The sequence below is a fragment of the Tiliqua scincoides genome, chromosome 3 (genome assembly GCF_035046505.1).
Source record: "Tiliqua scincoides isolate rTilSci1 chromosome 3, rTilSci1.hap2, whole genome shotgun sequence".
Taxonomy (NCBI): domain Eukaryota; kingdom Metazoa; phylum Chordata; class Lepidosauria; order Squamata; family Scincidae; genus Tiliqua; species Tiliqua scincoides.
Genome location: NC_089823.1, coordinates 155,027,799 through 155,055,081, shown reverse-complemented (window position 1 = coordinate 155,055,081; position 27,283 = coordinate 155,027,799). Strand labels below are relative to the sequence as shown.

The 27,283-nt window shown below is 43.2% G+C and overlaps 1 protein-coding gene across 1 annotated transcript in view; it reads left to right on the top strand.

The window, feature by feature from the left end:
• MICU1 (mitochondrial calcium uptake 1) overlaps window positions 1-27,283 on the top strand; it is a 171,302-nt gene that overhangs the window by 108,894 nt on the left and 35,125 nt on the right. The window contains exon 9 of the mRNA XM_066620365.1: window positions 13,076-13,213. Within this exon, the coding sequence (XP_066476462.1) occupies window positions 13,076-13,213 (138 nt within the window). The remainder of the gene's footprint in view (window positions 1-13,075; window positions 13,214-27,283) is intronic.

Below are 27,283 nucleotides of genomic sequence, written 5' to 3'. Positions count from 1 at the left end.
ACTGACATAAGGGGTTAGGATTGTGCCCAAAGAAGCAGATTATGCAGACAGGCAGATTTAAGTAGCTGATTTCCATTTTTGATAGAAGGTTCTGATTCCAGTATATTTTTTTTACAACAGCCAAATGCTCTGATCAAGCTTTTGCATCTTTGCAGTTTGCATCTCTGGGTTCTAAGACATGTAAACATGTATCTTCATATGACATTTCCTTCTGGAGATGAAGTACTTAAAGTCCTCAAGTGCTATATCTGTTCCAGGTTAATATTCTTCATCTGCTGCAGGTTCTTTGAAGTTCTAGGTGGCTTGAAGTTAAGCAGTGTAACATTTCTCTAACAAATTTCAGAAAACAAGTTTCAAGTGCAGGTTCTTAATTGTGGTTGATTGAGTTATGGTTCCATGTTTTGCCTGAATCCAGCCTGTGGTTAGTGCTTTGCCTGCAAATTTTTTTTGAAAACCTAGTTTGAAGTGAGTTTGCAAAAAATGTTTTGGATGCTGGTGCAGACCGTAATTATCTAGTTTGTACAGTACAGCAAAACTGTGGCTAGCAAAATACAGGAAGTGGAAGAGAAAATCCTGGCAAGGGAAGGGAAAGGGAGCATGGTGCCCCAGCTGCCAAGTCATAGTTTGGCATTATGTTTGAACTTGAACCAGGTTGGTCTGATCCAGCAGTTTGTCTCCAAAAGTAGCCAGATAGCTGCCTTCGGTTTCTCGCAAATGGGGGCGTAATGGAGAGATGTATCCCCAGTTATGTTGTCCCTAGCAGCGGGGCACTGAATGTTCTTACATACCTGAAGACTTCACTCTTGTTTATTATGGATAATAGCTGATGAGAGACCTACCCCACATTTTTTGTGTTGTACATTCATTTTTAATTTTGAATCTTGGCCCTGGTGAACAACTACTTTCATCAGGGAAAGTTCCCTCATCTCTCCTGAATGAGGGTTCCAAGACCTATTCGTCAACTTCAGAACAAGCGATTGCTGCAGTTGTTAATGTTTCATCTCTGGGTTGGTAATTGGAAGTCTTGGTACTCTTTCTGTAAGAGGAGAAGCTTGGAGATAAGAATCCTCCCCCCCCCCCATCACTTCTTGTGGACTAAATTACCTTCATGCATGGCTTGAAAGCTAAAGGTGCAGTGCTTCTTTACATAACCTTTTAATTGCTCATTAAGGTGTTGGAAATGGCTAGAGGCTGCTATTAATACTGTCGTCCTGTTCCGGACTGCAGTGCATTTGCAAGGTCAATGACATGTCAGAAACATTGCTAAAACACCTGGCGTTCATAAGGATTTTGCCAGCATCAGGAGACATGCTTTTTAATCCAGTTACTGCCCATTAATTCAAAAACTGGTCTCTAGGATCAGAAAGAAGATGAGGAAATGGTGAAAGTAGCCTTGGGATTTATGGCAAATCATTTCCCTCTCCCTCCTCCAAACCACTTGTTGAGCAGAGCCTTTCAGTGGACCACTGTTACTTCACCTTCTTTGCTACCTGTTTGGTTCTCTCCTATCTCATCTTCACCACTTCATCATCTTGATTTGTTCCTTTTATCTGCCTTGGCTTGTGTAAACCCTCACTTCTTTGTATTTACAGTGCACTCTACAGAGCTAGAATCTGAAACACAGTGTTGCACCATATCCTAATGACCTAAGAGTACTGCTCCTGTTCAGAGGTCCAACCTGTCTGGGTTAGTGCTGTTGAGACCACAGGGTGGGGTAAAGAAAACTCCACCCCCCCATTCCCTTGAACCTTTCCTGTCCGTGATATATGCTAAAGCAGGGAGTCGGCAAACTCTCTACTGGCTCCAGTGCAGGCAGGTGGTGTAGGAGCTGTGGCCCACATGCCCTAAAGGCCAAAAGATCAATCAGAAGCCACCAACTTCACCCTCTGGAACCTGCTGTTCAGGGAGGAGCAGCAACATCTATATGTGGTGCCTTCCACCTCCATTCAAGAGTCCCAGAAGGGCAGCATGGGTGATGTATCAAAGGCTGTTGTGAGGTCCAGGAAAATCAACAGGGTCACAGTCCTCTTGTTTACCTCTCAGTGAAAGCCGTTTTCTTGGGTGATCAGGATGGTTTCTGTTGAAACCCTGTTTGAAAGCCTAACTGGAAAGGATCCATAAAATCAGTCCCATACAGGAAAACCTGGAGCTGGGAAAATGACCACACACTTGAGCACTTTGCCCATGAATGGTATTTTGGATGCTAGCTGATAGTTGCTGTACTTGGAGGAATCTCGAGAAGGCTTTTTTTTTTTTTCTTTTAACCACACAAGGTGTGAACAGTTGTTTCCTTCAAAACTCACTGTTTTGTCAGAGAAAAATTCACCATCTCAAATGTCTAGGTAGCAAGCCCTGGCTTGGTCTACTCTGCCAGCCAGGGTGGGCAAAGATTGGTTGTTTAGATGTTTGGGCTTACTCGTCCAAAATATCTGCCCCATTTTCTCAGGTTGAAATAAGCTGAAAAGTATTCCCTGAAACCTAACAAGAAGTTGCCCTGGAAGCTTCTGTACTCACCCTGAAGTCTGTTCAGGGTGTGAGAGGTGGAGCAGGAAAATATAGAAGGTTTTTAACTTGTATTACTTCTCTATTGCAGCTTGACTTGATGATGGTACAGAAAGCTTTTTCAGAGCCATGTGGAGGGCCGTCTCTATGACAAAAAAAATGCTTCTGCTTGTTAAATAGAACTTTGAACAACTGCTTCTTTTAGAAGTATATATTCCAAATCAGAATCGTACCCTCAGTGTTCAGTTAATGGCCCCAAACAATCATTGCTTGTCAGAACTCCCTGACTGCTCATTAATGCCTGCTTTGTGCATATGTCTCTCTTTACACATTGATTTAGCATGAATGATTTTTCTTTTGAATGACCACTCTTAGGAGAGGGGGAAGAGATAAGGCATTTACAATGATTCTCTAAGCATTTTGTACAAAGCAGATGCTCTTGTGCATCGTTGGATAAATGTTCTCACTGGAATTCAGGAGAAGAGCCTACATATACCATATTTTTTGCATATAAGACAAAACATTTTTCCGTCACAGTAGGTGCTCTCATTTTCTTCTCCACATTGATTTATCTATGGATGGAGTATGGCACATGAATGTAACAGTAAAGTATTGAACTGCCTATCCCATAAATGCATTTACAATGCATAGTGTTTATTTTTTTTACGTTTCAGTCCGATCACTTTAACAATAAATTTCAATCAAGTAAATCTTCCTTTTTTTCTCATTTTGACATTGTGTTATCTATTCTCTTTTAGCTGCATTTAGTGTTTTGCAGCATCTAGCTTGATTGTTTTCTGCTACCCATTAACTTATAACTAAAAAAATGCAGTAAGTATATGCCTAAGACCCTGTCAGTAGAAACATTTGTTCAGGCAATGCAATAACAGTTGCTCACTTCAATTGGACAGCTTCCAAAGTGATTATCTTTTTTTGAAGATGTTCTGAGTATAGTGATGCTGAGAAGTTATTTCTAAGGTTGTTTTTCACAAGCATCCATATGCATCTGTCTATACTCATAATGTGCCATACATTTCAAGCTTGTCATTCAAAGGAAACCATCGATATTTATTTCTTAGAACCAATCTCTATTCTGCTGTGAAAAAAATTGTTCTTGCTGAAGCACTTTCCACATGTAGCTGTACGGGAAGTTCACGGGTCAGTTCTGACCTTTCCAGAAGTTAGATACTATTACGTATTTAGTCATTTGGGCCCAGAACCTTCACTAAGCTTGTGCCTGTGTGTTTATGGGTTCAAATCTCGCAGTCCTGCTGTCAGCAGGTTAACAGAATTTTGTAACCTTGAAAATTTAGGCTCAGGGCAAAAGCTCAGTGGTCAAACACAAAAGCTGTGCACCCTAGAATTTTCAGTAAGAGAATCCTGATGTGAAGCACCTCTGTGTATGTAACATAGAACTTAGTCAGCTAGTGTACCTCTCTATGATTCCTTTATTAACCTGCATATCCATTAGAAAGACTTGAATTGTATATTGGACCTACTGGTGTGAAGGGGCAGAAAAAAGATACCAGCACCCCACTGGGTTGTACCCACTCTTGTCCGTTGGTCAAGTCTACCCAAATGACCATGGCCAAGAAAAAGTCCAGGGGAGTGGGTTGGGGTTTCTTACTGCTGGAGTAACCAATGGGAAACATAGAATCTTGATCCCCCTGAACCCTCATAAAAGAGGGTTGGTTTGTTCCAGCACTTGCATAGATATCTGTGTGTTGTTGTCATGTTCCTCTGGACTTGGGAGGCAAAAAAGGGAAATGCAGCTAAGAACAGAAGTCTATCTACAGAGATGTATAGATAGCCTGCATTAGGTTTTTTTTTTCATTTGCCTCTAATGTCAAGGCTTGTTTTTTTTTAAGTTCCAATACCTATTTTTTAAATATAAATTCAAGTTCCTGCTTTTGAATATTTGAATTTTGCTTTTACTTTTAAATTATTTTTATTTTTGAAATTTCACTGTCCTGTTTCAATCAAAGCAGAGCTACCGCCCCCCTCTCATATGTGCATATAGGTACAGAGCAACTGCGATTGGCTAGTTTAGTTGGCTCTCCTGCTGCTTCCATAGCAATAGACTTCCCTGCTGTGGGAACCCCGGTAAACTCCACTTGGGCCAAATGGAAAGAAGGGCCCCTTTTTGGGGGGGGGGTTCTTTTTTGGAAGCAGCAACTACTTTATGGGGACTGTGTCAGGATCATGCCTCTAGAAAGCACCTCAGAAAGGTACTAAATGGTGTGTGGATGGTTACATACATGAGCTGTGTGTCTTGCTTCTTTCCCCTTCCCTCAGTTACCCCTCTGGATCACTTTAGGTTGTTTTGAAGCTTATAGAATTTTCTTAAAAGACAAATAGAAGGTATGGTAGGCAGCCGTTTTCACTGCTTATAGACAAACTGGAGTCTTCTGCCACTGTCCAATGGAAACATTCCAAACATCAATTTGAGAAAAATGGATGACCTGAAATTTATTGCATGGTGTTACAACCTGGGGAATCCTTGGAAAGGAGGCAAACAGACAAACCCTAAGCCCATCTGTCTGCTGCCCTCTCCAAGCTGCGGCTTCACTAAGTGCTCCAATCTGCTTCCAAATTGCAAGGGAGCAAGTTGGGATGGGATTGCAGCAGCAGTAGTCCCGTCCCCAGCATTGTTGGAAAGTAGGGGAACGGGAAAGCTTCTACAGCTCCAGATCAACTTTTCCCATGTGCTTAGTGCTCACAGGGTCAGGAGGCTGGGAGTTCACCCCCTTTCTTTCCCCCCTTCCTTTACTTACAAAAAGTGTGGCATGCAGTCTCCCTGCTCTGCACCACTTTTGTTCGCAACAAGCTGGAACAGGGGATTGTGGGATCCCATCACCCCCTGCTCCAATTCATTTCAAAGAGAAGCATCACAGAGCAGAGACGCTGTAAGTAAAGGGAAGGGGGGCTAAGGTGTGCCTGCTTGTTTGCCTTCCTGCCCCACCCATTGCCATGAGGGTGCATGCAGCTGCACTCAGAGGCAACATTTGAGGGAGGCTCAGGTGGTGCAGGGGTACACACCCTCCTTTGGTGCTAGTGAACTGATCCATGTTTAAGCATCCTTGGGCTAAGGAGAAAGGGCAACAATGTAGACAGTATAGCACATGAGGAATACTATTCATCTTATCCTTTTCACCAGTTGAAGCTTCAGACCCATTGTGTCTGGGATGCTTTGTTCACACAATCTAAAAAACCATGGTTTACATAATAACACATGAGCCTCAGGCTCAGTGTTCCCTCTCTCCTCTTCTCCTCTGTGCATGAGGGAAGGGGATTGAAGACTTCTGCTTTTAAATCTACTGCAGTTCCTTGTTATGTCCAATCTTGGAAAACCATGGTTTATTCTCACTGTGATTAATTAAAACAACCAGGAACATTGAATCACAGTTTTGATCTGGTTTGTTTTAACTGGCCACAGTGGGGGGAAAAAAACACGGTTTCCTAAGTTTGGGTCTAACAGGAAACAGAGGTGTCATACCTAAGGCCCACAGGATGAATGCCCCCAGAAGCAATTTTTCTGACCCCTGTTATAATTGAGCTGTCCCATGTCTTGAAAATATGAACAAGATTTGCACATTTTCTCTTCTGTCATTTGCAGGTAATGAGTTTCTATATGAAAGCAAAGTGCTTTATTTCTGGTAATCATCTGCCTAATGATGTCACTTCCAGCCCTCAGCAGGCACCATGAATGCTAACTTTGCCCCTCTGAATGACATCCCTGATGTAGATTATTGTGAATAGCTGTGCCAAGTCTGGAGCTCACATACTTCCCCTCCCCTTACATTCCTTTGTATGTGAAGGGAAGATATTGAAAATGGAAACTGCAGATCTAAATCATACCTGTAGACCAGAGTGTTCTCTATACAACCATTGTTTATTTTGTGCTCCTATCTCTCATGACTTTAACTGGATAACTTTGTGCTATGCAGATGAATGCCTCCGAGTTATCAAGTGGTGGTTTTATCTATTCTTCTTGACCTCACTGTCCCAATGAAAATATTGAAAACTTTATTTTGGCATCTCTGAGCAGTCACTTTGGAGGTTTCCTTCTTCTGCTAACTTACTACGGCATGAGAAGTGACAGTGTGGAAAGCCAGTCACTGCAGAACACTCCCACGAGTGTCACGGGAACATCTTGTTGCTTTGCTCTGAATTCTCAACCACTAGTGAGATCTGTGAAGCGCAGAAGCCAGCTGCCAGCTTGATGCCTCTCCAAGCACTCACTGCTTGGCTCAAGATGCTCTCCCCTTGCTCTGCCTTCCCCTTCCTTCTTCTTATGGATGCTATGGAATATAAAGTAAATTAAATGTCAGGCCCAAAGTGCTATGTTGAATTTCTCTCCTTGTACTTAACATCTGATCTCCAGGACATTCTGTGATACTCATTTAAAACAGGAGCTGTTTGAGCATAACTACTTGGTTTTATAGGGCAGTTCTGATCCAAATTATGGAGAGTTTTCCTTGATTTTGCTATTTTTACCATCATCAAAACAAGTAGGAGATTTCAGAAATGCTGATGCTTGCGCATCTAACCAGAATCCATCATCCTTAGTGCTTTTGGTGCATGTTTTTCGATGCTTTCAAGGCCCATTTCCTCTGACACCAGCAGCCTTTCAGAATTATTCTGAACACGTCTTTGTTGGAGTAAAATAGGTTAAGCTTTCTTAAGTGGCATTTGCGTATGTCTGAAGGAGTGAGTCTCAACGCACTGTATGTGTTTAAATTCTTTGTACAAGATAGATAGACAACAGGAGCAAAGGTCAAGTAATAAATCTTGTTACCACAGGTTTGTTGTCAGCATTTGCAGTGCATGTGGTGCTCATGAAATAATTCCCAAAACGTTTGTCAAATGCACTAATATGCTGTACTGCAGGCACAAAGTGAAAGGTTCCCCTGGCTGAAAAGACCCAACCGCACTCGGGCTCCCTGCTATATCTCTACGTGATTTGCCTTTGGCTTCTTCCTTTCTGCCTCTGTGTGTGATTCTGCTGCACCTCTTAATGGGATAGGATCATTCAGTCACTGCTGATGAAGAGATGCAGCAGAATCAACTGCTTTCGGAGAGAACGCTTATTGCATCTTTGCCAAGGCTCGTTTCATATTTCAAGAGCCTTTTAGCAAGGTGATCTGTGGTGAACCCTTCATTCCTCTTCTTGCAGTCATAGACATGGGGTTCTTCATCCTTAGCCAGCCAGCAACAGCATTTAAGCCATCAGCTTCTGCCTGCCATGATCCCGCCCCCAGCAATGCCCCAAGTAGTGTTGCTGGCCCACTGAGAATAAAATAAATCACATCTGTCACCATGGTGAGGGAGGGAGTCTGCTCAGCTGGCGGTTGCCAGTTACTGGCTTGGCCTAATTCACCACAGAGGTCAAGACGGGCATCCTCTGGGAACTCTGGAACCTTGGCAGCAGCCCAAAGAGATGTAGTACATGACGCCAGCATGAGAAGCAGTATGTCTCTCTTTCCTATCAGAGGGTATGTTCCCAAAAATGAAATGCAGAAACATAGGCAGGTTAGTGCCTCTAAAGCTGGGTAATTCTTACTCTAACAGTTAAAATCTGGGTTGTATAAGCGTCAGGTATGCCTCCCATTTTAATTCAGGAAAGGTTGTCTCTGCTATTAATCTGAGCAGTTATGTGAAAGGAAGGAAGCGTTGAGCTTTGCCTTGTCATCCTGCTCTGTTTAAAGTGACCTTGTATACTGGACGGCAAGCACAAAAGACAAAAACTACATTGAAAAATATTATTTTTCTACAATATTGTATCAATAAATTAAGCTCTTGGGCTTGGTGCATTGCTGTTTCCTAATCTAAAAGACTTGTGCTTTTCTATTCAGAAAAGGTGGGGTGTCTTTCAGTGAAAAGGCATTATCCATGTTCTCTAAATTTTGTTCTTTAAAGACTCAAAGGAGGTTTGGGCTGAAGGCAATTCTGCTAAAATTTTCTTTTCATTCTCTTTTTTACATTCCTACAAAGGCGCAGCTAAAGTGGAAGGCGGGGAGGAAATGAAATAAGAAATATTATTTTGGAAAATAAATAGGGTTTCATTATTCATGGAGGAGTGCTTTCCTTGGGGAAGCTAGATAACTAGCCATTTTTATTACATATTTAAGTGCTTTATGAATTATTTGCATATTGAATTTTGAAGGAATATGTTCTGCTAGATTAATTTGGAACATCAAACCAATCTCTTTTCAATTTGTGTTCTAAAGAAAGTATTCTTCCATTAAAATCAAACATGGACTACTCTTCTGTATTTCTTGGCTTTTTCTTAAGACAGATTTCTAGTATGCAGTTTACTAATTGCGCTGGGATAATATTTACACAGATGCAAATCCTTTAGAGCAGTGTTTCTCAAACTGTAGGTCGGGACCCACTAGGTGGGTCTCCATTCACTTCAATATTTTATTTTTCATGTAATAGTCTTGATGCTGCCATGGTACGTGACTGCATTTAGGAAAATGTTACAGATCTGTAGTTTGAACAGGCTACTATGTATATGCTTTTAACAATGGTAGTAAATGGGACTTACTCCTGGGTAAGTGTGGGTAGGATTACAGCCTAGGATTGTTAAACATTTTCGTGCTTGATGATGTCACTTTTGGTCATGACATCACTTCTGGTGGGTCCTGACAGATTCCCATTCTAAAAAGTGGTTCCTGATGCTAAAAGTTTGAGAATCACTGCATTAGAGTTCAATGGGCCGTAGTACCTGCCTAGCATATTTCACATGGGGCTACTTCTGACAAGTCAAAACTCAGGCAGTGTGACTCCTGCAGCAGATCTCATGTGATGAATACATGTGCACCTTTTTCAGTGTGTTCATGGGAAGAAGCCCCAATTTGGTGTGATAAATGCATACATGTTCATCATACATGATGGCCCATGTGTGGCAGTTAAGGCAGTTTTCTGCACAGAAGCCACTTCCAGATAGGTAGTGTTTTTTCTGCTGTGTGAATCAACCCTTAGAAGACAAATTGAGCTTCTACCATCTCCAGCTGTTTGAGACTAAGACCCTGAAGGAATTCACCTGCTGTCCCTGGCAGATGACAGGGTATATAACAGCTGGACTTTGCTTCCTGGCAGAAGGAAGCACTACAGCTGGTGACAGCAGAAGGGGAAGTGGTGGGAAGAATACATATAGACAGAAATGTTCATTTTCCTCTGTGTGTGTGTGTGTGTGTGTGTGTGTGTGTGTGTGTGTGTGTGTGTGTGTGTGTTTGGCTTGCATTCTCTAGTTACCTTGCCCTGCTGTCACATATTTGCCTGCTTGAAAGACGGTGATGTATGTGCCCTTTTGCTGCTGCTGCGGCTTTCGTCTACCCACTCTGCCCCCTTTCTTTCTTGCCTGTGAATTCTGAAGCATTTATAACTGAGTTATGCCTAGTTGAGGCAAATTAAGCTAATGTAGACACTCTGGTATCTGGGGTACGCTGGGGGGTGGAGCAAGGGAAATGAAGCATTTTTCATAGTTCAGCTGATATTGACTGTGTGCTGATATTCATACAGTTGTGGAGCTGAACAAAGCTGTCCAATATTGAGCCAGACCATTGGTCTGTTTAACCTGAAACTGTTTACTTCAACAGGCAACAGATCTCGGGTAAGGGTGAGGTAGTGCATGCTCTCTGCTGCCAAGCTGTGGTCTCTCCCCTTATCCAAACTGTGTGTGGTGTAATCTCTGAGCCTGGTGCTATCCAGGCTTTTGCATAATGTCTAGACCAGGGGTAGCGAACTCAATTTATACAGAGGGCCGAAGTTAGCAATCATGTTGCCTGCTAAGGGCCGGAAGTGACATCGTTAAGCAGAAAGTGACATCATTTAGCAGAAGATGGCCAGAAATAAGGACTTTGTTCTCACATAGAAACTCATTAGCTGCAAATGCCAGAAGAAAAAATGTGTATATCTTGTTCATATTTTCAAAATATGAGAGAGCCCAATTATCCAGCTGGGAGAATCTAATTATAATGAGGGCCAGATAAATTGCTTCCAGGGGTCACATTTGGCCCACAGGCCTTATGTTTGACTCCCCTGATTTAGGCTCTTCCATGTCACACTGTTCTTCCTTTAAAGGGTACAACATGCCTTACAACCAGTCCACTACTTGCTACAGTGAAACAGTAGACCTGAAAAGAGTGTAGGCAATCGCAGCCTCAGGCAGCTTATCTCTCACTACTACAGAGCTCATGTTGTTAGGGAATCATACTTCGTAGCATGTGTCCTTTTTCTAATATGTTTGAGAAAATTCAAAGTACTGGCATGTAGGCATCAACACAAAATGGCTTAAATGTACACTTAAGTCCAAACTTCTTTATTAAAAATCCATGCTCTCCTGTACCAGGAAGTGATAGATATGTGACAAGAGGCTATTTTTCTTTTTATATATGTAGAGAATTCTGACACATGATGCTTTTTGAGCATTTTCTGTCTTGTTCCTGTCAAATACCAAAAACAAGTTATTGGTGTCAACGCAGCATGCACAAGGCTTACCAGTTAAGGAAGACCTGCGCTGTATCATCTCAACTGCATTCCTTTTCCATTTGTGATGAGTACAGCATGTGCATGCTCTTGAGTTTCTGGTGAAGCTCTGTAAAATTTGGAAAACCTTCAGTGCTGTCAGACTAAGTGACAAATTGCATCTGGCTGAGTGAGTTTGGATTATTATGCAGCCCTGTCTAAATGATACAACAGTATTCCAGAGAGGCTCTGAAGGCAAGAATCTATTTGAAGAGCAACTTGTCAGGTTAGCACTAGGCTCTGTTGTTTCTGTGGTGTATATCTTCATTGATGACTTCTTCTCTTCCCTATGAATGAGTGAATTGAATTGTGTGGATATCAAAGGAGGATGTGCTTTGGGTTACCTCCTGGTTTTTTTTTAATAGTGTCATAGAGATTGCTCTACAGGCACTAATGGTCACATTTATATTGCTGCTTACTGATGACAGATTGTTGTGCTTAATGTTACAGAAACAGGAACCACTAAGGAGTGGCAGTGCTTGCTACTTAGACATTTTATTCCTTTCCTTATTTTTTTTTTAATCCCTTGCTGAAAAGACTGGGAACATTTTTTTAATTGCTTCAAAGGATATCTGAGTTACTAGCATAGTGTTTAAGCCAATCCTTTGGTGGCAGTTTTGCTTTTAGTAAATTATATGAGGTCTAAGAGAGAGTTGATGCAGCATTAATGGGAAAAAGTGGAGATACACTTCTATTGTTAGTGCTTAGAAGATCTACTTTTAGTGTTGTCATCTTTGCTTTTTTTAATTATTTTGGTGGAAAGCCCTGATTTTCTTCCAGTTGTTTTTCTTTTTTACCTGTTTTGCACTGTCAGACCACCTTGGAGGCTTCGCCTCAGCATTGTCAAGGAGCTACAAAGTCATTTGGATCCTGTAGCCATGTTTGTCCCTGTTCTTCCTTCTCAAATTGACCTATAACAAAGATCTTGACATTGAATCCCAGGGCATTGGACAATGATTCCCAAAAACAAGGGAGTCAAGGTGACTGCCTCCCCCGTATCCAATCAGGTAATACTTGGTTAATGCCCACCGGTTATAAAAAGTGGGGTCACACATAAAACACCCCTTACATGATTGTCTTGGCTTCTCATCCGTGAGCGCAGACAGGAATTTTCCTACATGGAGATGCTAGGGAGTTCAGCCTTGGTTCTTGTGCATGTGAAGCATCGCTGTGAGCTGGGACCCTCCTCTGTGGTTCTATGGCTTATTTAAAATCAACAGCTCTGATTTTAACATAAAATCCCTTCTACCAATGCTGGAGACTGCTACACTCCAAAAAAGCGCTCCCCATCCTGACCAGCGCTTACCATTGCGCCACGCTGCAGTTTCATTCTTCACCCAATCTGGGCACAGGGATGCTCTGGGCAGTTCATATCTATTGCCCAACGTTCTAGCAGGCTTTGTAGCAAGATGTTTGGGCAGACGCAACTGTCCAAAGCGTGCCCAGAACAGGTGAAGAATGAAGCAGCATCATGGCAGTATAGTAAGCACTGCTTGTGGAAAGAGAACTTTCACCAAACACCGGATCTGGCCCACGAGCCATGGTTTTGGTGAGAGCTGCTATAATCCAAGAAATAAAATCTTGTCATTTCCTGCCTATGTTTATGGATCTTTTCTCTCTTTGTCAGACTACACTAATTACAACCTCACTTTTCATTCTCAGTGAAATTATTTCTAGCCCTCACAGTGTGGATAAAAGTTTTGACAATAGTATATGGACTTTTGACAATCGTATATGGAAGTATCTGTTTTAATTCTAGATTGGACATGATAATCAGCATTATGATCACAAAAAATATAATCCACAAGAAGAATAGAACAGATGAAGATAAAATACTCCTGCTCCTTAATGAGAAGGACAGATGAAATCCCAGTGATGTTGAAAATGGTTTTCTTTATCATTAGACTTTTTCCCATACAAATAGCTATTTTGTACCTACCTGCACCTCTCCTGATTGATGCATCATTTTTTGCAAAGAAGCGTTGTGAATTAACGTTTTTCATAGCTTTTTATTGTGAATTCATATTCATTTCTCTTTCAGTTTGAAAGACATGATCCTGTAAATGGCCGGATCACAGAGCGTCAGTTTGGCAGCATGCTTCTGGCTTACAGTGGTGTACAATCCAAAAAACTCACCCTCATGCTGAAGCAACTCAAGAAGCATTTCCAGGATGGAGAGGTTAGTGGCCTTTTGAGTCAATGGTACAAAGGGGGACAATAAGCTTTTCTTCTGATCATCAATGAGAGTGTTCTATTCTGGCTAGTGTGGGGTCAGTGAGAATGATGTGTTCTGGTAAATCCAAGAGAGCTCAACCTATAAGGAATTCAGTGGCAGCCGTGTTGTCAGAGGCAAGATCCTTAACAATTTAGTCCAAGAATGATTCTGACTGGGGATGCACCAGCACTCTGAAGAGAAATGCTCTGGTAGACATAACTTGCTAGCAGGAAATAGTTCAAGAGAACAACAGACAAGGCAGCCTTCCCCACAGGGTGCCCCCAAAATCCCAGTGCATGAAATTGTGTGGATTTGGGATTTAAGTCTGCATAAGGACTTTGTAGCCACTCTGTAGATACCTTCTTAAATGCGAAGCCAGTACTTTCAAAGAATGAGTCACAACCCAGCTCATCCTCCTGGGCTTCTCCTCCCATCATCTTCCATCACAGCCATGTAGGAGGAGTGGCAGCCATAGTGGTTTTATGCAGCAGGCTCTTGCCTAGTGCATTGTTAAGTACAGTACTACGAACTCATCTACATTAGAATAGAATGATCTCCTATAGAGCTGTTTTGCACAGCATTTTCTTTTCCAGGATCACTTCCACAGCACAATAGGAGGCATTACTATGCAATATGTGCATGGTTAATGGAGGATTACAAACATGTGACCTTGGGGATCTCACACTCATGGCAGGATGTTCCTCCAGTCTTTTGCATGAGTAAACAGATGAAGAAGTAGAACGGATGATATCCCCTTGAGTTAGTTGTCCATTATGACTGGGTAATTTGTCATTATATTATGAAATTATGTGGGATAAATAAATCATGGAAACTAGGTTCATAATTTTAAGAGGAAAGGAGCTATTGCAACAGTTAATACATGGTAAGAGACCTTGAATAAAACACTTACAGTGAAAGGACATATTTCTATCGGCTAATAAAAGTGCAGGGTACTTGATTATTGCGGTGCTAGAATGTCATGCCTGCTCCTTTGGAGACCAATAGCATTTTTTTAAATTAACTATTATCTGGACATAATTAAACCAAAATGAGAACTGATTAAGAACCTTTGTTCCTGAAATTAGCAAGTCTGACTGCTTTAGAGCATTCCTTATGCTTTGATTGTGTTAATCCAATTCCATGTAGAGACTATATGGCCAATACAAATCTCCCTCTTCAGTTCATCTGTGTAGGCACTTAAGGTTTCCTTTTAAACAGAAACAGTAAATATTCAGTATTTGAGCCAACATGAACAGATAATTATCATGCTTTGCATTTATGGATGACATTTTGGGAATTCAAAGTGCCTCACAATCATTATCTCAGCAATCCTTATAAGTGTCAGAATTATCCCCATATTGCAGATTTTGCTTGGTGGTGGTGGATTGCATGGTTGTGGGAATGAGAGAGACTACTCAGTGACTTCTTGGCAAAGATGAAAGAGAACGTGTAATTGGTGCCCTTTTCCCCCTCCTCTTTTTACTTATATGGTGGTTCATTTGGCTCAGATATGCATCTGCAGCAGTCCTTGTCCTTTTAAAATAGGCTGCCCAGTCAGCACATGGACACCTGGGAATGACAACTTGTCTGTCTACGTAAAGGGGTGGGATCCTTGTGATAATATAAGTAGCTAATAATAGGGACTGTATTTCTAGCTAGATAATTTAATTGCATTTTGTTTGCTCTTTTCACTCCAAGGCAGTCTGCAAACTTCACCAGTTTAGTGATGCATTGGGATTTTGTGTGTTCTGCCCTTGAGTAACTTCCCAGCTACCTCTGTAGGCATTACAAGTTTGTTTATTTATTAACAGTATTTTTACCCTGCCTTTCTCCCTGAGGGGATCCAAGGCAACTTACAAAAAGGGTGCAAGTTACTGCATCCAATTTGGTCAAACTGTTTCTTTGTGTCCATCCAGCCAAGTTTGGGCATTTCTATCAGCCTGGTTGTTGTACTTTTCTCTATCTCTTATCGCCCTCTGTGTTTAATTCTTTTTTCTTTGGGTTTTTAAAAAAAATATGTTGACTCTTTTGACTCCTAGCTTGCTTAGTCATTGTTCACATGGGTTGTCCCTGTCATGTCAATAATTCAGCGCAGTAATGGGTCTTGCCACTAGAGCCTGGAACCAGGTCTATGATATGCCCCACTGCAACATGCTGCCTGCCTGTTCCATACTTACCTGGTCACACAGAGCCTCACACAACCTTCCCTTGGCACTCCAAAAGCCCTCTGAGGCTCCTGCAGTGCTGTTAAAAGTACATCTGATTTTCCTGTGGAAAACTGGAAGTACTGTTAAGGCAGTACTTTTGGAACAGCTCAGGCAGCTTTTGGAACACCAAGGGGAAAGGTCGCACTGAGTCTCACCTGCCCTCCAGAATGGCTCTAGAGGGTGGGCGGAGACAGCGGCGGCGGTGTGCGAGTGGAGGTGGCGCCACGGCAGGTATGGGAATGCCAACCCCATAGGGCCCATGGATATGGGGTTTTCCCCCCTATGCTCCACTGATTCAGTGGGTTGTCAGTATCATATCTGATAGCTTATGGGCACTACTACAATTTGAGTTTAAATAAAAACCGCATGAAGTTTTATGCTCTCCTGGGAGAAGTGGTTTTTCCCAAATGCCCCCCCCCCAGCTTGGGATGGTGGAAGTGAATAGATCTAGCAGTCCTGTCTTCCCTGCTCAGCTACTGATCCAGTAAAAAGAGTAAACAAAGAGCATGAAGGGGTACTAATTACTAGGCGCTAATCCCCTCAGACTGCAGCATTCTTCTCTGCCTCACTTCATTTACAGAGCAGTAGATCACTTCAGTTTTAACATTTGAAGGAGGTGATGGGGTTTTGTCAGAAAATGAGGGGGAAGGAGGTACATACCTTAAAGTTAAAGGTTAAAGTTAAAGTTTGATGGGTAAAGAGGAGGCTCCAGAGTGTGTTGGAGTGGGTATCGGGTCAGGGTGTAATGGTAATATTGCTTGACAATTCAAATGAGAAGCAAGCACCACTCATCCTTTCACCCACCCACATTGCTGGATGTGTTGCTGAATTATAAACTGAAAATTAAGATAAGTCTGTAGTTCTCAGCATGCTTAATTAAAAGTTAACTCAATTAAAACCAATAGATCTTACTTCAGAGAAGAGGTCTGCAATCCTATATACACTTGCTTGGGAATAATCCCCATTGAACTGAATGGGACTTACTTCTGAGTACATGTGCATAGAATTGTGCTGTAAATTTATAATGGGAACATTTATGCAAAATACATTTGTTGTTTATCTTGCAGAAATCTAGCATGGGTACAAAGTTCCCCCTTCCTCCAATGAATGTTTCCCCTTCTGTATGCAACCAGTACTTTTTTCTTCAGCTTTCACTGACAGAAATTTGAAGAAGCCTGAAATTTTGTCTCTTTTCCTGTGTCAATTCCTTGGCTGGACCATAGGTACAATGTCATAGGCTCTGGCTACATTGCCTAAATGATGCTGTCAGCACAAACTGCATTTACTGAACTGATGCAGATGCTATTATTATTTATCCATCCAGGTATTTCTATAACCACTATCTGAGTAGTTTTGTGACGCATCCTGTAAAGCTAGTGAAGGCTAATGATCCCTGAAGCACTCTGTTCCTGGCAGATGTGAGCGTCAGTGGTTCTGCAGAAAAACCTACAAAGCACAATGTACCTTCCTAAACTGGCGCTAACGAATCTGACTTGCTGGGTTATGTCAGTAATGACTTCAGTTCTTCAGATGGTCTGTTTATAGTTTTATAGCATCATTAAAATACTCCTCTAGTTCCTGGTACCTCACTGGAACAGTGATTCATTAATAGATTGTAGAATTACTGTCTCCTCTTGAGCAATTAATACATGGCATTTTCAGGCTAGGCGGAAGCTCTCTTTGTGTTAGCTATGAAGGCATGGTATCTCATTCTTTATCAGCTCGTATGTGGAAGCCATTGCTGTGACTAAATGTTCTTCTTTTGTTTAACCGCACCCTTCCATTTCTTCTCAATCTTCTCTTTTCTTGCTTTGTATCAGAAGGCTCTCCCCTCCCACTGCGTCTAACTCTGTTTTCTATAAATTAATGTAATCCTTCAGGTTATTACCTACCTTCTTTACAAAGCAGAAAGGTCAGTTGTTCTAGTTTTTCACTTTTTTTTTTTTAAATTGTTGCTCTACATATGTGATATTTTGGCAGAGTGTCTGACTGTCTGGTGCACTCAGGGACTGTTACCCTGCTCTCTTCTGATCTCAGAAGCTAAGCAGGGTCAGGTCTGGTTAGTACTTGGATGGGAGACCGCCTGGGAATACCGGGTGCTGTAGGCTTATACCATAGTCTTTCGAGACTGAAGGTTGCCAACCAATGCTAGCATGGCCACTGAGTGGGCTTTTAAGAGACTGGAAGTCAGGCCCAAGATGACCAGCCTGCCATCCAGTCCCTCTCCTCTTGCATGCATGCTTCTTGCCCTTTGGCCACAGTAAGACAGTATGTCTAACTGATGTTTAAGAATGATTACCCAGCTTTCTTTGCTCCTGAGTGTGTGTTAACCATGAATAATATTGATCAGCTCTAATGATGAACCATGAAATCTGAGTGGGGGAATTCACACATGAAGGTGGGCAGGGGAGGCAAAGCTGTACCCATGACCCCTTAAAGGCCAGATTCCATCCATTTCCTTCAAGGGAGGGGGGGAATCTGACTGCAAAAAACCTTTTTAATTGATACATGCAGAGAGCACGGTCCTGTCCATCTTTTTAGTTACATTAGATCTTGGACAGATCCCACACTGTTGCCAAAGGGGAACAATTCAAAATTTGCTACTTTCATTTAAAAAAAAACTATTTTACTCATAGTATTCAAGGCTGAGTTTGCAATAAAAAGCTCAAGGTTTTGTACTAGAAGACCACTTCATTTGTAACCTCTAGGGCAAGCCATTTTTAAAAACTGAACTTGTAGGCAAGGAGTAGCAATTTGTGTTTAGTCACACAGCAAACTTGTGACAGCTTTCTGCAGAGAGTTATACAGTAACTAATTAAATTAGAGGGGCCATCTATTACAAAGTGCTCGTCTGCACCCATCCACTGTCATTCCAGTTCATTGCGTGGATTTGGTTGGCCTTGCAAAAAAACTATTATCAATGGCTTGTCTTGGAAGTCTGTGTGTACAAAATGCTTATTGACGAATATATTTCATCTTTAGTTTAGTTTCATCTTTAGTCCTTCATCTTAAAAAAAAAAAAGTAAATGAAATTGCATTTAACTTTTTTGGACTTTCAAGGTGAGTTGTACAGTAAAGCACCAACAAAATATATAATATAGAATGGATGTATCTGTGCTGCAAATTACAGAATTTGCCTTCCAGCATAATATTCAGTGCACCCATCAGATGGCTGGAAATACTGGTTTCTGCTTAATATTTTAAATAGCTTTTCCCCTGTATAGCTGTGGGTAGAACTAGATGGTTAGTGAATTAGATGCTGGCGAACACAAGATTCTCAATTCCGTATTTGTCACCAGTGTGCAAAGCAGGGGGGGAACATTTGCAGGGAACCAATGCAGGGTGCTTGCTTAAACTTTCCATGACTTTTCCTCTACAATCTTATTTGCTCAGTTACTTTTCACCCCTTGCCTAGGAGATGAATTTGGGAGCCTACCCGGATGGAGGGTTAGCATAGGAAAAGTGTCAGGTGAGAAGAGGGTTCAGCATCCCCTTTTGTATGTTAGGCTTGATGTCTTGACTCTTGAGCACTCTAATCCTTTTCTTATGCTTTAATAATTGTTTAACACCAGTACCACCTGAGTTGAATTTCTCCCCTCTTCACTCGTTGTGTCGTTCTTTTTCAAGTTCAGAGAGAGCTTATTTTAGATGTATGAAGCGAACCATACTATGAAAGTTCATATCATAACCAACCAGCAGTGACTGCTAGCCCGGTGCCAAGCTCAAAATGATGATGCCCCAGAAGTGATGTCATAACTAGAAGCGATGTCATGCCCGGGCTTTTTAAAAAGTGAAAATTGGGGGGAAAACCTGCCTCTTCCCTCCAGCAGCTCACCATCCATTTGCTGTGCCACCTTCCCCCAGCAAGTGGCCTAGCTAAGGCATCTGTCTGTTACATGGGGTCAAAGAAGATTTGTAGCCCCCCCTTCAAGACAAAATCAAATTTAATTTAGTAAATAAATAAAAAGCATGCCTCCAATTGGTTCAAGACACTGTACTAGAGTGGATGGTTATTCTCCACCTGCTAAATATAAGAAGAGCACCACTTGAAAAAGTGCCCCTTGTATCATAACATATTGCAACAAATCAATAACATAATAGCATGTCATTGGCTCAATCAGTCACATGCTCAGGTCAGTTCTGAGTTTAAAAAATCCACTTTTTATTCCATAAGGCAGTTATGTTTTCATATTTCAGGTTAATTGGCTATAACTTTTGATAGAATACAGATATTCCAATGCAGTTTGTTTCATTGCATTCTACATTAAATTAGCTTTACAGTGATATATAACATGATGGTATGATGTACATACCAAGTTCATACATACCAAGATTTTCACAATTTTGGTCACTAGTGTCAAGCTCAGCTTGATGCCCGGTAAAACTGCTACCCTCTGCACCCCTTTAGCTATGCCACTGCCAACCAATTATATTTTTCTTTTTGCTACCAAAGATTTGCATTGCTATACTTCTGAAGTAACGTGGTGGCAGCACAGACTTGAATAAATATATATTGCTGCTAGTGTTTGGGTTTAGCTCTAGTAAATCACAGTATTTATCACCGCTATCAAAAAAAGTTTACAACAGACTAAAAGAACAATGAAATATGATTTGAAATATGGGTGAAACAATTTACACCATTAGAATTGCCTTAATGGAAACAACAATGAATCATCAGAGGCAGAGGGTACCAGCCTTCAGAATAATAAGGATTTACTTCCAACTCAGGTTTCCTTTCCAACTCCTTTCCATTTCTGCGATCCTTCAGATTTCACGATTTGGCATGATTCTATTTAAGAATAATTTACAGCATTATTCTGCCTTCAGGCTGTGGGTTTTGGAGTTGAACAAGCATTGAGTTTAAAATGTCTGGCACTTGTTTTCTTTTCCCCATCCTTATCAGTTCCATAATCTTGCCCTGTGGCATCCGCTTCTTCCCCATAACTGAACACATCTGCAAAGGAAGAAACCTGCAACTTCCTTTTCAGCCTTCTTTCTATTCAAGGCCCAGTGCTATAGCAGTTGTGTTAAAGCAGCAGGGATTCACAATATTCCCTTCTGCTGATCTCCTGGGCCCCAGAAAGTGAAGCTAAACCCACTCATCCATCGTACTACATACATTGCAGTAAATTGATGTCATTGAATTTTTGTTATGAGCCAGAGAAAGTGACAATGAGAACACTCTGGAAGAAATGTTGAGGTCAAATCTCTCCATTTCACAGCTCACTACATTATTTTTATGGTAGTACCTTCTTTCATCCAGGCCATTTATTTCCTCTGACTCAGTTACACTTCCCAGAAGCCTGGAGTTAGAATGGCCATAAGAACATACATAAGAACATAAGAACAGCCCCACTGGATCAGGCCATAGGCCCATCTAGTCCAGCTTCCTGTATCTCACAGCGGCCCACCAAATGCCCCAGGGAGCACACCAGATAACAAGAGACCTCGTCCTGGTGCTCTCCCCTACATCTGGCATTCTGACTTAACCCATTCCTAAAATCAGGAGGTTGCGCATACACATCATGGCTTGTACCCCATAATGGATTTTTCCTCCAGAAACTCGTCCAATCCCCTTTTAAAGGCGTCTAGGCTAGACGCCAGCACCACATCCTGTGGCAAGGAGTTCCACAGACTGACCACGCGCTGAGTAAAGAAATATTTTCTTTTGTCTGTCCTAACCCGCCCAACACTCAATTTTAGTGGATGTCCCCTGGTTCTGGTATTATGTGAGAGTGTAAAGAGCATCTCCCTATCCACCCTGTCCATCCCCTGCATAATTTTGTATATCTCAATCATGTCCCCCCTCAAGCGTCTCTTTTGTAGGCTGAAGAGGCCCAAACGCCGTAGCCTTTCCTCATAAGGAAGGTGCCCCAGCCCCGTAATCAGCTTAGTCGCTCTCTTTTGCACCTTTTCCATTTCCACTATGTCTTTTTTGAGATGCGGCGACCAGAACTGGACACAATACTCCAGGTGTGGCCTTACCATCGATTTGTACAACGGCATTATAATATTAGCCGTTTTGTTCTCAATACCCTTCCTAATGATCCCAAGCATAGAATTGGCCTTCTTCACTGCCGCCGCACATTGGGTCGACACTTTCATCGACCTGTCCACCACCACCCCAAGATCTCTCTCCTGATCTGTCACAGACAGCTCAGAACCCATCAGCCTATATCTAAAGTTTTGATTTTTTGCCCCAATGTGCATGACTTTACACTTACTGACATTGAAGCGCATCTGCCATTTTGCTGCCCATTCTGCCAGTCTGGAGAGATCCTTCTGGAGCTCCTCACAATCACTTCTGGTCTTTACCACTCGGAAAAGTTTGGTGTCATCTGCAAACTTAGCCACTTCACTGCTCAACCCTGTCTCCAGGTCATTTATGAAGAGGTTGAAAAGCACCGGTCCCAGGACAGATCCTTGGGACACACCGCTTTTCACCTCTCTCCATTGTGAAAATTGCCCATTGACACCCACTCTCTGCTTCCTGGCCTCCAACCAGTTCTCAATCCACGAGAGGACCTGTCCTCTAATTCCCTGACTGTGGAGTTTTTTCAGTAGCCTTTGGTGAGGGACCGTGTCAAATGCCTTCTGAAAGTCCAGATATATAATGTCCACGGGTTCTCCCGCATCCACATGCCTGTTGACCTTTTCAAAGAATTCTATAAGGTTCGTGAGGCAAGACTTACCCTTACAGAAGCCATGCTGACTCTCCCTCAGCAAGGCCTGTTCGTCTATGTGTTTTGAGATCCTATCTTTGATGAGGCATTCCACCATCTTACCCAGTATGGATGTTAGGCTGACCGGCCTATAGTTTCCCGGGTCCCCCCTCTTTCCCTTTTTAAAAATAGGCGTGACATTTGCTATCCTCCAATCTTCTGGCACTGTGGCTGTTTTGAGGGACAAGTTGCATACCTTAGTCAAGAGATCTGCAACTTCATTCTTCAATTCCTTAATAACCCTTGGGTGTATGCCATCAGGGCCCGGTGACTTATTGATCTTTAATTTATCAATGAGGTCTGAAACATCTTCTCTTTTAACCTCTATCTGACTTAACTCCTCGGTTAGGAGGGGCCGTTCGGGCAGCGGTATCTGCCCGAGGTCTTCTGCCGTGAAGACAGATGCAAAGAACTCATTTAATTTCTCTGCCATCTCTAAGTCTCCTTTTATCTCCCCTTTCCCTCCCTCACCATCCAGAGGGCCAACCGCTTCTCTGGCGGGTTTCCTGCTTCTAACATATTTGAAGAAGCTTTTATTATTCCCCTTAATGTTGCTGGCCATGCGTTCCTCATAGTCTCGCTTGGCCTCCCCTATCACCTTCTTACATTTCTTTTGCCACAGTTTATGTTCCTTTTTATTCTCTTCATTAGGGCAAGACTTCCATTTACGGAAGGAAGCTTCCTTGCCCTTCACAGCCTCTCTAACTTGGCTGGTTAGCCATGCGGGCACTCTCCTGGATTTAGTGGAACCCTTCTTTCTTTGCGGTATACACCTCTGCTGGGCCTCTATTACTGTTGTTTTAAGCAGCCTCCATGCACTCTGGAGAGACTGGACTCTTTTTACCCTCCCTTTCAACCTCCTTCTAACCAGCCTCCTCATTTGAGGGAAGTCCGCCCGTCGGAAGTCAAGGGTTTTTGTTAGAGATTTGCCTGGTATTCTTCCCCCAACGTGCACGTCAAAACGGATCGCAGCATGATCACTGTTCCCCAATGGCTCAGTAACGTTTACATCTCTAACCAGGTCCTGCGTACCACACAAAATTAAATCCAGAGTCACCTGTCCTCTGGTGGGCTCCTTGACTAGCTGATCTAAGCCACAGTCATTTAGCACGTCAAGAAATCCGGTTTCCTTATCGTGACCAGAACACAAATTGACCCAGTCAATATGAGGATAATTGAAGTCCCCCATGATTACAACCCTGTCCTTCCTTGTCACTTCCCTGATCTGTTTCCTCATTTCAAGGTCCCCATCAGATTTCTGGTCTGGAGGACGATAGCACACCCCCAGTATTACATCGCTGCACAAGCCTGGTAATTTAACCCACAGAGATTCTACGGTGGAGTCGGACCCACCTTCAATCTCTACTTTGCTGGATTCTATCCCTTCCTTAACATAAAGGGCCACCCCACCTCCAACACGCCCCTGCCTGTCCCTCCTGTAGAGTTTATAGCCCGGGATTGCGGTATCCCACTGATTCTCCGCATTCCACCAGGTTTCCGTTATGCCCACTATGTCAATATTTTCCCTTGTCACCAGACATTCCAGTTCTCCCACCTTTGCTCGTAGACTTCGGGCATTTGCATAAAAGCATTTATACACGGAATGCCCCAGGATGGGCTGCTTATTCGCTCCTTTGTCCCTGCATCCTCTCATTGTGCCAAACCGTCTATCACATCCCATCACCCTACCTTTCCCAATTTCTTCTCCTACCCTGCCTTTGTCTTGTTGTTCTCTAACCTCCCCATCCTCATCCCATAGGGATGAGGAGTCCCGAACCGGATGCCCCTCGGCTCCTGTCGGCCTTCCCCCAGGGATCAGTTTAAAAGCTGCTCTGCCACCTTTTTAATGTTATGCGCCAGCAGTCTGGTTCCATTCTGGTTCAAGTGGAGCCCGTCCCTCTTGTACAGGCCCCGCTTGTCCCAAAACGTTCCCCAGTGCCTAACGAATCTAAACCCCTCCTCCCTACACCACCGTCTCATCCACGTATTGAGACCCCTGATCTCTGCCTGCCTAGCTGGCCCTGCGCGTGGAACAGGTAGCACTTCAGAGAATGCTACCTTTGAGGTCCTGGCTTTCAGCTTCCTGCCTAAAAACCTAAATTTGGCCTCCAGGACCTCCCAGCTACACTTGCCCACATCGTTGGTGCCGACATGCACCACAGCCGCTACCTCTCCCCCAGCACTGTCTACCAGCCTGTCTAGACGAGAAGTGATGTCCGCAACCTTCGCACCAGGCAGGCAAGTCACCATGCGGTCCTCACATCCGTCGCAAACCCCCCTCTCTATGTTTCTAATAATCGAATCCCCCACTACAAGAAGCCCCTGACCCCCCTCCCACAGAGGAGTATCCCGAGTGCGCTCGGATACGGGCCCATCCCCTGGAGAAGGGGTCCCCCCTAGGGGATTGTTTCCCTCCTCTCCAGGATGACGTCCTCCAGTCCCGAGACTTCCCACCCGGGCAGCCGAGGAGCTGCACGCCTGAGGTTGGGACGAAGCCTGATCGTCCCCGGAAGTCTCCCCACGGTCCTCCTCTGGCTGCCTGCGCTTCTCCAGGTCGGCCACCAAGGCTTCAAGGGAGCGGACGCGTTCCCTGAGAGCCTGGAGCTCCTTGCACCGAGGACACACCCATGACTTATGCCCCAGAGGCATATAATCATACATGTGGCACTCGATGCAGAACACTGGATAGCCCCCACCCTGCTGCTGGCTGTCTGACTGCATAGCTTTTTTGTTGTTGTTGTTTTATTTAGGGGTTCTTTTAAAAACCGTACACTGGATAGCAGCCCTCTTCTCTAGGGAAGAGGAAGGGCAGCGTATGGGGCCCTGGCCTCCTCGCCCTGCTGCTGAACTCGCCCAGATGCTAAACTCTTGTGCCTTACCTGGCACTTAGTTCCCAGAGGCACTGGGTTCCCAGAGGCCACACGCGTCTGCAGAGAGCCTCACGCGATGGCCCGCCTAGCTTTATACTCCTGGCTGGCTCCTCCCCCCTCCTTCCTTCCTGGTTGAAAGGGGGCTGGCCTTCCCAGGTGAGTTTACAAAAGCTCAGGAAGGCAAATGGCTGCTGATGGGCGTGACCTACTCTGCAGGCTCCTGAATGGACTGCTTGGATTAGCCTAATGGGGCTCTTAATGGGTTGGGAATTGGCCCTTCCTAGGTCCTTTCCCTCCTAGTTCTGTTCTCTTAGGCTGGACTGTTTTTGTAACCTCAAGCTAGTTTTTATTTGGGTTTGTTTAATTATTTATTGCTCTCTAGATCCTGTGTCCCAATTTACTGACCTGTTTAGGTTATGTTCTAACTTGGATTAGGTTTAACCTGGGTTAAGTATAGGTTTAATTTAAACAAGTAGAAAAACCTGCTTTTAACTTTATCCTCCTCCCTTCCTTCGATTAAGTGCTACCTTAGGTGCAGCTAACTTTCAACTTTGATTTAAATGCCTGACCCTTGGGCTCTTACTCACGAGTAGGACTCTGCTCTTACTCACGAGTAGCCCTATGTACCTCCCTTAGGTGCTAACTTTCAATTTTGATTTAAGGTTGCTTTAAAGGTAAGGTTAAGGTTAGAAGACAGGGAGTTAGAAAGACAAAGCGTTAGAATGAGTACACTTACCTCCTCCTCCTGCTCCTCTTCCTCTCCTTCTCCAAAACTCAGAGGTCTCCTTGCCTTCTCCTCGCCCAGATGCTAAACTCTTGTGCCTTACCTGGCACTTAGTTCCCAGAGGCACTTGGTTCCCAGAGGCCACACGCGTCTGCAGAGTCCCCAGCATTGAAGCAGGCACTCAACCTGTGCATTTGAAGTCTCAGAGACAACAAGGGCAACAGATGCATTCCATTAAAGTGTTTGCAGAGTGATTTCAGCTGTTAGGCTGCAATCTTAAATACAAGTTCCTGGGATTGACTTCCAAGCAAACATGTACAGTACAGCATTTCACTGCACATAGTGTCTTCAAAGTGGCAGTTTCCCAGAATGCTCAAGGCTAATGTTTTTATTTAGAAAAATATTTTTTAATTTGCAGGTTATTCAGAAAACTTTTAAGAACAAGTGGCGTGTATTCACTGTAATTCAGCATCTGCTTAAAAAATTTATAAGAAAAATGACCTTCACCATTTTCCCCCAGCTCTGATGATTCTGTATATTTATTTGCAATTTCATACTAATTTTTTCCTAGTTTGCCTGATGATCCATATACTTTGGATTTTGTACTTCTGATACTGATTGGGGGGGGGGGTGTACTGTCTGAGTATTGCCTTTCTATCACCACTTGTGTCTTCATTATTAAGGTAGTTCCACTGTCCACTCTTTTACTTTGTGATTTTATGGTAAATTCTTCATGCCAAATGGCTGACTGATGGACCTATTCCCTCTCTAGCATGCTGCAGTCCTCATTCTTGTTGGACAGCTGGAGCACTGCTGCCAGCAGTAAGCTCTTGACAGATAAGAGAGAAAAATGGTGTGCAGGTTGGAAGGGCAGATCAGACTGGAGGTACCTTATTGAAAGAAGTTCTTGGAAGCGATCTAAGATTTATCTCTTATTTGAAAATCAGTGGATTGATTTGTTTGACAGTGAGCAATCGCTCAGTCCTCTATGTGTCTACTTGGGAGCAAGCCCATGTCTCTGGGAGCGGTGCCACCTTCTTTGCCCCTCTACCACCGCCCCTGTCTGGGGGCCTTTGGAGAGCCAGGGAGGCCACATGCTGCTTCCCTGACCCACTGAAGGCCTTCTGAGACATCCAAATGGCCTCCAGAGGTTTGGGGAAGCAGTGTGCTGCCTCTCCAGATAGTGGGGAGTAGCACCTGCGGTCCTGGCCCTGGGCGGTAAAGGGGCCAGGATTGCCAGTGGATTCAAGTTCCCTTTAAGCATTAACTCATTGGGTAACTAGCCACCATCTCTCAGCCTAATCCACATTGCAGGGTTGTGAGGAGAATAAAATGGAAATGGGATGACTTATGTACATAAATAAATGTATAGATATATAAATCAGACATGAACTTAAAGATCACATCATGGCTATAGTTTGCCCTGACAAAATCATAAAGTAGACAAGGAGGACACTGATTCATGATTTCACTCACCATATCACATGATTTTGCGATATATTGAAACTGAG